At 41.3% G+C, this 15,105-nt stretch overlaps 1 protein-coding gene across 7 annotated transcripts in view; it reads right to left on the bottom strand.

Moving 5' to 3' along the window:
• Opcml (opioid binding protein/cell adhesion molecule like) overlaps window positions 1-15,105 on the bottom strand; it is a 1,098,377-nt gene that overhangs the window by 206,877 nt on the left and 876,395 nt on the right. For all 7 annotated transcript variants that reach the window (XM_074066316.1, XM_074066318.1, XM_074066320.1 and 4 more), the window contains one exon: window positions 13,939-14,171. In XM_074066316.1, coding sequence (XP_073922417.1) covers window positions 13,939-14,171 — 233 coding nt within the window. The remainder of the gene's footprint in view (window positions 1-13,938; window positions 14,172-15,105) is intronic.

The raw sequence follows: 15,105 nt of genomic DNA, 5'->3' as shown, positions 1-15,105 counted from the left end.
TTTCACTTCACTTCAACCAAATATTTTCATCCTTTTTATCATTAAATACTTATTGATTATTCATGACATGACAGACATACTTAATAAGCATGTTTGAGCAACTAATCCAGGTTAGTTCTCAACTATTCATAGAGATAAACATTTTCATTCACAAGGAGGTAATGGCTTTGTCCCCATCTTAATTATTCTTTTATTTTGGTGGGGAAGTCAGACATGTAGTGATCAGAGCATGGTGTGGCACAGTCATCTAGATGGGCTTTGGAACTTGGAAGGCCTGAGCTCAAGTGGCACCTCTAGGTAAGGCAGACTAGAGTTAGAGAAAGTTTGGGACTCCTAGAAAATATATGATTGACAATGCCCTGGCCCAGGGTCGGCTCAGACTGCCCTCACCTGACCCAGGGACCACTCATGCCCCTCCCCACTTATTGACTATTAGATGGGAATCACCTGGTTCCTCCATCCCTAGCATAAGTTTTTAAAGCACCTAGAGAAAAGTAACACAGGCCTCTGCTTCCAGATTCCACCTGGGCCCACCATGCTCCCTTTTATATTTCCTTTCCCTAACTTTTAATAAACTCCATTTACTCCCATATGTCCTGACATGGATTCTTCCACGTGGGACACAAAGATTTTGGAAGTCTTCTGATCACAGACTCCACCAATGCCATTAACACAGATATGGACAAGGGGAGGGCTCTGCCCTGGGAAGGCAGGAGTGAGACACTGTAAGTCTCCTTGAAAGGCAGGGAGAAGGCAGTGGTCTGTGTTAAGCAATTTTCTGTCAGTATAGCAAATACCTGAAATAATCAAATTATAAAGAGAAAAAGGATTATTTTGGCTTACAGTTTTTGAGTGATTCTGTTGTTTTGGGACATGGAGGGAGTGTGTAGCAGAGCAAAAAGTGATCACCCCATGGCCAGAAAGTGAAGAGAAAGAGAAAGACTGAGGTCTACAACCCTCTTTTAGGGTATACCCCCCAATGACCTTTAAAACCTCATACTAGGCCCCATCTTCTAAAGTTCCCACCATCTTCCAAGAGCACAGAGTCCTTTGGGGGACAGTTAATGTCTAAACTCTAGCATGGCCATCATCATACTGGACCTCCCACGACCAGCTGAGTACTACATGACCTGGTGAAGACCCTGAACAGGACACCATCTGCTGACCCATTCTTCATCTCTTCTGGACTTACTAGTGAGAAAACCAGCCTCTCATTAAGGGATTGGTCAGCACAGCCCTGTCCCTCCCACAGGTGCTTTGTACCCTCCCCAGCTGCCAACTCACAGTCAGCAGATACCAACCAGATGGCATCTGGTAGCAAGGCAGGATAACACCTTGGTCTCAAAGGCACCTAGGTTTTCTTTCCTCAGAAGAATGCACCCACAGTAATACGCAAGTGACTTTAGATTGACATATCATTGCCCCCTGAACACATGTTAGGAACATGTTAGCCTAAAACAGGAGCCAAGGATATTGTAGCCAAAATTAGGATAGAACCTTGGACATCGGGTGCCAATAAGAACCTGCTGAGGACCACATCTGGGCCTCTTTTCTCCACCTGTAGCCACCATCTTCACCTCCTCTGATGGAAACGAGGCTGTGAGATCTCACATCAGGGCTGTGAGGTCTAAGGTGCTTCCATCTCCTGCCTGGTACTTTTTCAAAGTGAGTTTCCTTTGAAAGCTGCCTTGGCCCCTGCTGCTTGCCCCCTGGTCTTTCTCAGAGCTATCCTTGGGCGTCTTTTTAATAGCCTGACCTTAATTGCATTTTCCTGTATGTGCTGTGGCAGTCAGCATGCAGTTTAATAAAACATTTCCAAGCTGTTGGGCCCATTCTTCCCTCCCCCCCACCTACATCTTATGCAGTAGAAGATTTTAAGCCTTATTTTTAAGGTGATTGATTTGGTGTGTTTTCCACTTTCTTTCCTGCTGTGGGGACATTTTGCCTCTATGTGTGATAATTTTTTTAAAGGAACTTTGATTTTCCTGTACCCTCACTTTCCACCCTGCTGTTGCAGAACCAAGATCTGGGAAGCTTTTTTCCTCAAGTAGCTATTTTGCCTTCTCTGAGCCTGCTAACAGTTGCTGGTGCTAAGGCCAGAGCTCAGGCTTGTCATCTAACACTCATGTCAGCGGGGTGTTGAAAGTGGGCACTTGGGGGGGCGGGTGTGCTGTGGCCATAACTTTTTTTTTTTTAACTTTTAAAACTGAAGAATAGACTTTCCTTACTTTTTTTTTCTTTCATTTGGCTATGATAGCAGTCAGTGGAATTCATTGGAAGAAAGTGCTTCAATTCAGTATGCAGTAGTGGACACTTAAAGTACATTGTTAGTAGGACCGGCCCCAAGTTTTTTATTCTCAACATATGTTGATGCTAGGATGGAGGGAAGTTCCTAAGGAAAACAAAGCCTTTGGTGCTGACCCAGTGATTATTCCTTTTATGACTCAAAGTCCTCTCCTTTGCCTCTTGGTGGGTGGAGTGGAACACCAGGCCACTGGCTGAAATTCTGTCTCCTCTTCCCTGTTCTCTTGATCACTCTCCATTTCTTTACTTCCTTTATTCTCAATCTCATCCTCCCTCTGTAGCTCTGGGGCTCTCTACATCTTTAAGTTCTTCTATCTCTTTCTCTTGCCACCTTCTTTGCAAAATCTTCCAGGCCCAAGTCCCACACCTCCTTTGGCCTGCATCCCTCAGTTCCTTTAGATTCTTTCTCAAGAGAAACATCCAGTATCAAACTCGTCCATGTATTTCTCATTGAACATGCTTAGTTCCACCTATACTGGACAGCTATGGGCCAAGAACTGTGTGTGTTTTTTTTATTTTTAAATTAACAAAATCTTTATCTTGGATCAAAAAAATGACTATCAACTTTTTATCTGATGAGCAAGCTTTTTATTCTCTAGCAACTTGAGCTTTGGAAATGATATATGTTCCCCGCTGGGATCAGATGCTAGGCCACTGTGGAGTTTTTGGACAAGACACTTAGTTCCATTTAGATTTACCACTTGCCATTTCAGGGACACAGCTTCTACCAAGCTATAAATTCATTTAAAATTTTTGCATCCCCCTAAATAGTCTAATAACTAAAAAATCTAATAACAATTATAGAATTAATGATTATCTCTATAGAAGATAGAGCTTATTCATTTCTAGGATTGAACTCAACTTAGGTAACATTCTAGGTGCAGTTTTTCTGCAGCTTTGTTAGTCACCATTCACATATCACACATAGGGAACTCTCCTCTGCTTTCAGCTAGCAAAAATCCCATAATAAAACTCTATCTCCCAGGGGATGGATAGCTCACTTACCCTGGGACTGCAGATAACCCAGGTAGTTGTTATGTTGTTTTTGAGAGCACAAGTTCTATCTGAACAGAAATTAAGAAGGAATTAAGAAGATAAAAAAGAGAGAAAGAAATGAGAAGAACAAAGAATTGGAAGAGAGGGTAAAAATCTCTATTTCAACAATATCTTCTTCTAAAGCTATTTATGATAAAGAAAAAAAAAAGAGGATTAGGTAACTTGGATTCCAGCTATATTAAATTAAATCTCAGCCCCCTTTTCTCTGACACATGCAGGCCTGAAAACATCAATCCCATCATGACAAAATAGCCCCTGGGAAAAGGAATCCTCCTGGCAGTGTGCCATCCACCTCTTATAAACTGCTAACCGTAGTAATGAAACAACCCAAGAGACATATTAATAATGACATGGAGAGACACATTCATTGTGATTGTTGAGATGGTGGCAGATTTATTGCCAGCTTGCCAGGAGGGAGGGCTTGGCCCAGCAATGGTGCAATTAAAAACAAATTGAATACAGGGACAAAGAATCAATAATCTAACAGGGCAACTTTTAGTTTGCAAAATACAAATATAAATTAATTGACCTGAACACAGTTGCTAACTTGTCATTAATGTCTGCTCGCTGGCCAATCAGAGCACATAATCCATCCCATTATGTTGATTGCAGGACACTGGGTTTGTGCTCTTCCAGCTCTGCCTGCCAGGGCAGCCATGGGGGCACCTTGTTTGGGGGTGATTTCCAGCACTACTAAAAGGAAAGTGGCTATGTGAGAAATTTTCCCCAGAAGCCCTGAATTATGGACTCGTTTTACAGGTTTCACTAAGAACTTATTTATTCAACAGATACATTCCAATGCTTACAGTGTACAGCAATCTATCCTATACAGAGGGAAACAAAGGGAATAAATCCAAGGTATAGATTGCCTTTTGTGGGGTGGTCTCTAATCATCTCCAATACCAATCCCAGTGAAGTGACCCTTTGAGATGCTTTTTCTTCCAGAACAGTTGACATTTTTCTAAATCTTGCATAAATTGTTAATGAAACATACGCAGGATATTTTGCTGTTATTGTTATGAATCAGTAAAACTTCATATAAAATTCTTAAAGAGATTTTTATATGGTCATGCTAATTCATACTGGTAACCTTAAGCCGTACCTGTATGGAAAATTATGGAACCACCACTGGCTCTTGCCTTCAAGAAAATTATAATCCAGGGGAAAAAGAGAGTTAGATTTTCCAATAACTGAAATTTGAAAAAAATTACTAGCATCATAGGGCAGGACAGGGAAAGCAGCACTTGGAATTTCAAAGAAAGCCTTTGACTTTGGAAATTTACCAGAACTATAACTGTGTCATGTAATGCAATAGCCACTAGTCACGTGTAGCTAATTCAAATCAAGTTAATTAAAATTAAGCAAAATTAATAATTCCATCCCTCAGCTGTACTGATGACATCTCAACTTCTCAATTGCCACATGTGGCAGATAGCTCTCCTGTTGAAGCATACAAGTATGGGACATATCCACCATGACAGAAAGGTCTACTGCTCAGCACTGCTCTCTGGGACTTGGAAATCCAGAGAGAAGCAGAATGTTAAAGACAGAGGAATTGTGTGACAACCGGAGAGAGTGTAGGACAATGCAGATGAGGGACTGTACAAGGACAAATGTGACTAGCAGTGTGCAGGATGCAAAGATGGAGAAATGGGAACTAAGACTAAAACAGAGTTGACCCTGGCTCATTCAGCACTTGGAAAGATGGTCTAAGAGGTTTTGACAATTTTATTATCAAAAGAGAGTCATTAGCAATTAATTGTATATTTCAGAATAGCTAGTAGAAAGGATTTTGACTGTTTCCAACACCAAGAAATGATAAATGTCTGCTGTGATGGATATGCCAATTATCCTGACCTGATCATTATGCATTGTTTACATGTCTTGAAATGTTACAGTGTACTCCATGAAAGTGCGCCATTACTATATGTCAATTTTTACATATATTTAAAATCTATTTTAAAAATCAAGAGTGAGGAGAATGATATGATCAGCTGTGTGCATCAGTAATGCTTAGGCAACATTGTTAAAGTGAATTACAAGGCAGAAGAGACGAAGGATTAGGTGTCAATTAGACTGTGACAGTGTGAAGCCAGTGGAGAATGAGATTCTGTACTTTGATAGTAGTGGTTGTGGGAAGAAAAGGAAGAGAATGACTTTATCAGACATGACATTTACTGTAATGGAGAAGGAAATGAGAGAGAAGAATCAAACTTTGAGCCAAAGTCTGGCGTAGGACAGAGTTTCCATGAATAGGAATTTTGCAGGGAAGAAGGTAAGTTTAGTGTGGACCCTGTCAAGATGGCTATGGGATTCCCAAACTGAGGAGCTCAGGAGAGAATTAGAGCTAAGAGACTGGAATTGGAGAAGAAACTGAGAACTGGAAATATAGATACAGAGCTGACATTAACTCTAAGAAGGAAGTAATAGCTACTATGATGAATAAGATGCCAAGACAGGAAAGGGGTTAATGAGGACAGATGTTGGCTGCAAAGATATGAGGCTGAAGTGCTTCACACAGCAGTGACCTGACAAGGAGTGCATAGGCAGTACATGTCCAGGGATAGGTCAGTTGGACCTGTTTATTGAGAAGGTGTGGAATCAAGACTAGCACCAGCATAGGGCCTGAGGATTGGCATTCATTGTACACCAGACTGAGCGCAAATCCCATCCCTGTACTTATCAGCTGGTGGCCTAGGACAACTTCCATAGCCTTTCCAAGTTTCAGTTTCCTCATTCAAAAAATTAGGAAAATGAATCCTGCCTCCTGGGGTTAACTGGAAAATACAATTGGATAATGTCTCTAAAATAACTGTTGTACTAGTCAATCAGAGCAATGAGAATATGTGAGAAAAGATGTTTGGATTTACTGGAGCTATTGGCAGACTGGTTTCACAGAAAATAAGCTAAGCTCACCATGCAAACTGAGTAGAAAATAACCGGCATTTTATTTCTCCTCCATCTCTACATTGGTGATGATTTTGAGGACAGGGTTTATTATGACTGCACTGTTTATTAAATTCTATTGCAAATAAGGCAGGTGACAGGCCCAGGATCTGCCACTTCTCTTCCTGGCTTCTGCTTTTGTATGTGTCACTAAATCAGGTCTCAGAACTGGCAGCGCCTTAATGAATCATATCAAAGAGTCTTTCTGCCTTTGCCCAAAACAAGCACACATGCTTCCCAAGCCAGAACGCTTACACGGTAGGACTGCCCTCTTGACAGACATGGCCAACCATCCTCAACCCTAGCAAGGAATTCATGCAATGTTAAATTTGTTTTGGTCTGCCAGGCACTCGTGGCTCTTGCCTATAATCCTAGCTAATCAAGAGGCAGAGATTAGGAGAACTGAGGTTCAAAGCCAGTCTAAAGCAAATACTTCACAAAATACTATCTTGAAAAAAAAAACATCACAAAAAGTTCTGGGGCTGGTGAAGTGGCTGAAGGTGTAGGCCCTGAGTTCAAACCCCAGTACTGCAAAAAAAAAAAAATTGCTTTGGTCTTGTTCACCTTGGAAAACACCAACTTTTCCTATTGTTACAATTAACAAACTGTAAGTGATACAAAAGGATTGTGTGCTCTCCACCTGCTGGATGGAGGCTGAACTGACATATCCAGTGGAAGGCGGGATGGAATTCCAGAGGCCACAGAAGAAACAAGCATGAAACCTGTGAAAACTGTGTGTATGTGTATGTGTGTATGTGCATGTGAGTTTGGGTAACACATGGGAGTGTGTGTAACTTGATGGGTATGTTGTAGTCTTAGCTACTAAGCAAGCAGAACAAAGCTACACTATTTCTCCTCATAATAATGGGACAATAGTCCTGATGAAAGGAGAATCATCTTTTTTATAAATGTGTTTTGGACTGTGTTGTCACCAACTATCATGATAACTTTCATATCATGAAAACTATCACAACTTAGGAGAAGAGGTGGAGATGAACATCAGTTCTATTCTGGCTGTAAGAGGTATCAAATTCAGATAATAGCTGAGTAAGGCAATCTGAGAGCAGGGACTAATAGTTGCCCACAGAGTAGGAATGTGGGCCTCATTCTAGCCCTGCAGGCAGGAGAACAGGGGCAGGCATGGGAAGAGTGTGTGCAGGGTGCCCTTCTTGTGAAAGACGGTTTATAAGATGCCTTTGCTTATTGGGAGCAGAGGGCTTTCTGAAGAGAGTGAGTGATGTCATTCTTTTTATGCTATGGTTGCTCCCTTAGTTGCCCTAACCCTTGATAAAGAAAGAGTAGATGGATAGATAGATAGATAGATAGATATACAGACAGATAGGAACAGATTCACACATGCACACATAAGTAAAACAGTTTGTTGTGGATTATGGAGGTTCTAAGTGTCAGAGATGAACTGGGAAGGAGAGAAATCTTTCTTTTCCACCATCTCCAACCCAAATGGTGAACAATGCTGAGTCCTCACCAACTAGCAGTGTTGTAAGAGGACCCCAAATCCTAAGGCCTCCTAAGAATATATAAATGAGAAAGAGATGAATGCTCCAGACAATCTTGGTCATATGAACATTCCCCCCTCCAAAAAATATCTTTAAAAATCATCATAAAATAAAATAAGTAGAAAGGACTTTGATACAATTAGTTCTACCCTTCCATTTCAAATTCACAGAAATGAGGCCCAGAGTTCTTGCACTTATTTTGTACATTGGCCCCTTTTGCTTTGTGCTTTATTTGCACACATATCCAGAATTTGCAGCTTATAGACCCTTTTTCAGAATCTTATTTCCAAATGCAAACATATGTATATATATGCAAATATATGAAAATTCAAGCATACACATCTCTCTCTCTCTCTCTCTCTCTCTATATATATATATATATATATGTTATACACACACACACAGAAGATTAAAGTATGCATGTTGCACATAAAGAAAATCAATTATATTCAATATTGTTCTTCATCTAGGGTAAGAAGCCCAAGAAGGGAACATCTTGAGGACACAGGCCTAAGATGTTCAGAGCAGAGTTCAGACAGTAGAGTTGTTCTGCTCAGACTTGTTCTTTTCCACTCTGTTTCTGTGAAGAATAAGTGTGACTATGATTTAAAATAGAGGCTGAATAAATTAAATTTATTTCAGGTTAACTGCTTGCTTTTCTTTAAGCTCATAATTATACATGTTAATTCAAATGACTGTAATATTTGGGAGAAGAGGGGGAAATAGCAGGAAAAAAGAGGTTACAAAGGAAAAGTTGAAAATGTTAAGTCACTGAAAAAAACTTGTACCCTGTGCTCCTGCTACCTTTAACCTGCTGTAAATATTCCAGTTGCCAGCTGCCCCTACCCCAGAACCGTCTCCTTTGCATCCTCCCTTTTCTATTGCATCTCAGAACTGTTCTGTTTTCTCACATATGAAAGCATTTATCCCACCATTTACTAAGCTCTGAGTTAGCAATATGGTACATAGACACAATACTGCTGGATACAGAGCAAAGACACCTGGCATTATGAATTACTAGACCAATTCCTAGTCAGTACAATTCATTCAAATCACTTCCAACTCTCTGAATGTCAAATTCTTGTCTTACACAGTGCTGACTTTCTACTCTGTCTTTTAGGGTTTTGTGAAGAAAAATCAAACAAGATAATGCATGTAAAGTGGCTTGTTGACTATTTGTATTTAAGTAGCTTTTTTTCCCTAGTGCAAAATCTTAACCCAAAAGAGTATAGTGAAAAGAATTTAAAACACTTATTAGCTTCATCATCTCTGCAGACTTTTTTTTCTTTCAAAGCTTGTTTCTGTATTTGTACAATGAGAATACAATGTGTATTTTGTAGAGTAGATGCAGCTGAGATTTGGTTTACAACCAATGTATCCAACACAGAGGTTGGCTTGGGCTGAACATGATGTTGGCCCCCGGCTGGCCAGGATATCAGTCTTCTGTACACGCTGAGCAGAGTTTCTAATAATAGCTAGTCCCCCTGAACTGACTCCAGGCTAAGAGACCCAAAGTCTCTTGTGTACATAGAAATTGCCTAAGCTTGCTGTGGATTCCCATATGCAAGAATTTAATATAATTCATCATTTCCAACACTGCATAAAATTGGGTTTTGCAAAAGACTTTCATTCCATGAAAGGAAATACCTTGTAGGAAACATTTCTAGAGAACAGGAGAGAACATCTAGAAGCAAAGGTAGCTCAGATCTTCCTATTGCATCTATCCTAACAAACAACTCAACACAGGCCCACACAGGTCTCTGTGTGGCTTCAGAATGCTGAAGAGTTAATGGCAATTGGAATGACAATTAGATCCTGAATCCTCAAAGGGGCCAGAGTTTTCAGTACTTACATAGAATAAAGTGGTAGCATTTAAAATGTGTATCCCTAGAGGAATGTGCTACTAGAAAATTAATTATCTACTTTTCTGCCTCTCTCTCAGCCTCTCTGTACCATTTATGGTAACTTTGAAGTCCTACTCTCCCTACTTTTCTTTCTTGAGCTTTGTCCTTGGTTTCTGCTGGTACAATGCATTACTAGTATCAGGGAACAAAAATAAACAAAATAAGGCAATCCACAAAAAAAAAAAAATAGAAATTTCCCTTTGATCTGGAGATGCGGTTGGTCAGCACACTAGGGTTAGTGGAGTGGGCTGGAGAAACACTAATCTTTGAATAATCTGACTGTGGTTCAAGACCCGCTCTGTTCCTTATCTACTGGGGAGGCTGGCAGGTCTCCTAGCCAGCAGCAGGTATCCACTTTGCAAGTGGAAATAATGGTCACCATGGCAGCCTCCCAAGGTTCATTGTGAGGGTCAAATTAGACACATTGTGACCATCTCTGTAAAAACAACAACAACAAAAAACTAAACAGGGAACTCTTCCCCATTACTGTCCATGCCAACTGATTGGGAAATGTCTGACTCATTCCTCATCTCTGGCTGGTTGCATAGCCTTAATGATCACTGGGTTCATGTACCAGTTCAGTCTCTAAATTATTCTGTTCTTCTGCTTAATTTACAAACAAACTTTTGCCTCAAGTGGCAAAGGACACCTTACACAACAGGAAAGGACAGGTGTAGAGGTGCTAAGTGCAGGGATAGAGAGAAATCAGGTACGATTCTGTTCTCTGTGAAGATACACTTACTTAGTCTCAAGCCAGTAAATTAAATGCTGAATCACAGGTACACCCCTTTTGATGTTAAGATACACCTGTTTACTTTTTCTATAATATCTATGTAATCATTTCGTTTTCTTTATCCTCAAACCTAGTAAACTGAAAGCTCTTCTTTCTTAGTGGCACAGCACCCTAATTTTCCAGTCACTACCAAGACCACCATCATTTCCCCACCCTCACAACTGTAAGTGATGTCATTTAATTCTTCCTCTTTCAAGGCATTAAGATTCTCTCTCTCCATTTTCCTGAGACAATATCTCTTAGGCATGCCTCCATTCTACATATAGACCTACAGTCAACTCTTACCACATTGCTAGGATAAGACAAAACTGTAGCCTTTTTCTTCCAGTTTCTCTCTACTTCAGCTCATCCTCTTTAGGGCTGCCAAACAGGTTTTCCTACCCTGATGAGCCCAACTCCACAAGGGCCATTCCTCCTGTTCTAGGTTAATACCTGGGGTATATAGTCTGGAGCACATGCTCACATGGCAGCTTGAAATGAACTCTCAGTGGCTAAGATGTACTTTGGGTATCAGTCCCTGGATTTTAATGAAGGCAGCTTGTTCTTGCAAAGAGATGAACTTGGATATTAGTCCCATCAGACATGTGGCAAAGGCCACCTTATACAACAGTAAAGGACAGGCACAGAGGTTAGTGACAGAGCATCTCAGTTCCTAACATTGTAGGATTAAAAAACCAAAGCTGGAAGCCCTGTGGGACTGGTCTCCCTTGCTAATGGCACCTGCTTTGGCAGAAGTAATGAGATATTAACATTCTCAAAAGGACAGAAGATAAATAAACACTTTTTTAACAGACAAGTTGCAGCTCGGAAATTTTTCAGTTTTTCTCATTGCAAAATCAATACCCATCAGCAGTTTGAAATTAAAGGCAAGATTAGGCCTCAGTTTTATACATGCCTTATTGTATTCCAAAAGCTTTCTACTCAGTCAGATAAATCTTCTTTAAGAGGATTAGGAAACTTTCATTATCTTTATCTAACCTGAAATAACACTAAGTCTGAAAAATTAATCTATAGACTGGACAAAAGCCGAAAGCTGCTGGGAAGAAGGAGGACTATGGGGCTTCTCTGTCATTGAGTGGTGGGTTCTCCACATCCACCTCCTGGTAATTTCACTGGTTTCCAGAAGAAGAACACAGTGCCCTGTTGCTAACCAAGACAGAAGGGAACCTGGCTCCCTGCGCTTCTCTGTGGCCACTCCACAAACAGAAAGACCGACCTACCGATTGCTCCAGGAGCACTTTGCTGTCATCTTCTTCCCAACCCTACACCTACTGATGGTTTGCTGTTGGATTTCACAGGCAATGGGACGGCCAGAGTCACAGAGGACTGCAAACTGGGAAGAGCTGACCTCTGACTCAGGAGAAACTGTTGCTTTGCCTCTCCCATATGCTCCCCTCTTCCTGAACAAGGCTGGAAGGCCCCCAGGGAATCACCATAGGCTTCTACATCAAGCCCAAGGAGTTGCCCCAAGGGCTCTACGCGAACCATGTCTGAACACTCTTTAGACGCTTTATGGTCTGTGCTGGCTTTAACATGCTTACACTATCCGTCTTCTTCCCTGGGAACCCATAGCCTCACTCTGTTTGAGTCTGTTTCTGTACAATGCCTGACAGTTGTATTTTATTTCAGTGCCACATTTTCTGAATGTGAAGACAACTTTGCTACAGAGGCCATGCAAGTGCCACTGAGGTGTCACTTCCAATGCTGAGAATTTCAGCTCCTCTGGAACCAAGCCCAGGTGGGAGGTGGGTAGTAAGAACTTACATGTCCTTGTTTTCTGTACCCCTAGAAATTTTCAGCAGACATTCCAGCCCATCTCTGATGACCAATCTCACCTAGTGCCCTTGCCATAGTCTAAGAAGAAGTGTCAGACATGCCTGATGCCTTTATCTCCAGATGGCAGCCTGTCTTGTGGCCCCAAAGAAGTGATCATCAGCCAGCTATGGGGGACACATGGAGAGCAGAAGCGGCAGCAGCTATAGACACCTGTCCTATGGCAGGCTCTTGTGAGTGTCTAAAAGTATGTGGGAGTGAGAGGACCCCAACACAGGATGGAAGCCAATCTTCAGCAATATGGCTGTCCCCAGGATTGCTGGGGAATAGAAGCTAGAGCAGACAGGCCTTGGGTCCAACATCCATTGCAAATGGCTTATGGAGGCGGACCCGAATGCTGTGATAGCAAAGAACTTCTCTAGCCAAAGGAAAGAATGGGCATTGAGAATAGTGCAAGGGACTGAGCAAGAATAGATGCCAACCCTAAATCAATCACCTATCTCCATGACACCAACTGAAATGAGAAACATCACAGTTTTTTAAAAGCAGAGATGAGAAAATATCTTAGCTAAGCAAGGATAGCATACACATTTCACAATCTAAAAATATTTTTTAAAAATCTGTTGACTCTATGGCAGATGGGATCAGATAAAAGGAAGTTGCTTCAAAGAGATTCAAATACACATAACAACCCTTTCTGAGAGCTCAGTGTATGTCCCCACAATGTCAGCCAAAGACACTCTTAGAAAGGTCTATTTCAACCTCTCATTTGGTGGGCTGAGGGCTAGTCACTGGGTGACAGAATTCATCTGCGAGAAGTTCATTCCTACCACGAGATAGCACTTGACAGAAGGCGCTTCACACGGGGATGGTAGGTGGATCAGTTCAAAGCAAGTTCATCTGGGTGCTGCTTGTCTTCAAGTCTTAGAACTGTTACCTGCGTGTATTTTTAGTTTTTAATATTTAATAGCTGAGATTATGACATCTCTTCAATTCCAGTTTTTAGCTACAAAGTATCATTTAAATTAAAACTATTTTCAAAAGCACATATGAAAACATGCCTGGGCTATCCTGATTCAGATTTTTAAAAAGAGAATGAGAGAGAATGCTGAGACATTCTCTCCCACCCCCTCCTTTAATGACATGAGTTGATTTCCAATATTGAAATATCATTCTGGCTAATATCCCTCTTGGCACTAGGCTCCATTGTACGGTTAAGATAAAGCATAAACACATGCCAATGCCAGGAGGACCCCATTGGCCAACACTCAGAACCCTGGCTAGAACATGTACAACCAGCAGCTAAGCAGAAACAGCCAAGTAACACAGCTTCACATCAATATCAGTGTTTTATTATGAAATAAGCCTCAGAAAGGTAATTAAAAGGCTTTGTAAACAGTTCTGCACATTTCAGTGTATCTTGCCTCAGCTCCAGAATGCTATGTTTCTGCAGAGAACTCAGACAACTTACTGATAAGAACATCAGGACTAGAAACAAAATTGAAAACTTTCAGAACATATTCAGTTCTCAGTCTATGGATTCAACAGTGGGACATGACTCACACCTGAGCAGAACAAAGACCAAGATCAATTCTCCCTTTCATCACTGAAAGGAAAGTCAACTCCAGGCCCAATTGTGACTTACCTTGCACTATAAGGTGGACCCGGGAAGTTTTGGGGTGATTGTCTGTTTGCACAGAGCAGGTATATGGGCCTTCATCATACACATCCACATTTTGGATCATGATGCTGTACTGGGTTGGTGTGTTGACCAGGATGATCACTCGAGGGTCTATGGACCACTTGTCATTCCCAGCATAGAGGATTGTGCTGCGGTTTAGCCAGGCCACCCTGGTGACCCGGTCATCTATGGTACACCTGTGAGGGACATGGGGAGAGGATGGGGGATGAGGGAGGAAGAAGGGAAGAGAGAAAGATGAGAAATTATAGTATACATGAAGTGGTGTACTTTAAGGAATAAATGAAACAACACAGTGCTGAAAGGAAACAATCAATTATTGATGAAACTTCCTAAAAATAAGGTAGGGGAAACGAATCATCCTGAAGAAGCGATGATATAAAATCACTTCTACTTGATTTAGGAACATATTATGTGAATATCTTTGCTGTGCATTTGCTTTCCCTCTTATTTCCCCCCTAGGCTTATATGAAAATTAGTTTATATTTCTTGAGCACATTTGCCACCTTGTGGGAGAAGTGGCCTAGAGGCACAGGGGAGTGAAAGTGGTTCAGTATTTTCAAATAGGTCACAGATAATCCACAAAGCAAATACTTAACTTGTAGTTAATCAAACCTTGAACTTACTTACCTACAACCCTCCCAGGTGTTAATAATCTCCTCACACCCCCTAAGCTGCTCAAAGCCTTCAAACAACAATTTATTACATGGATTGGTAAAATTCTTGTAAAGCCAACACTTTCTGAGGAAGTCATGGCTGCCTCTGAAGATTTCAGGGGAAGAAGAAGATTATCTGCAGTGTCCTTCTTCCTTCATGTACATTTCTCCCTGCTCCACTGAGAGCAACAAGGGCCTATTATCAAAGTCAAGAGCCTACCTCATCCACTCTCCCAACCATGTGAGGCTATAAATGCAAATAGAATTTGTTTGCTGCTGCGTGCGACCTGCAGGCAATCAACTTGCATGCAGAAATAAGTGTGGCTGGCAGTGGGTAAGAGCATTTGTAGGTGTGCCCTGGGAGCTGAAAACCTGAAAATAGACATGGGAGAAAATGGAATCCTTTACAAAAGTGGCTGTGCTCTGAAAGGCTGGTGTGTCCACCCACATGCCACAT

The sequence above is a fragment of the Castor canadensis genome, chromosome 2 (genome assembly GCF_047511655.1).
Source record: "Castor canadensis chromosome 2, mCasCan1.hap1v2, whole genome shotgun sequence".
Taxonomy (NCBI): Eukaryota; Metazoa; Chordata; class Mammalia; order Rodentia; family Castoridae; genus Castor; species Castor canadensis.
Note: the sequence above shows the minus strand (reverse complement) of the source record. Positions and strands in the feature narration are given on the sequence as shown.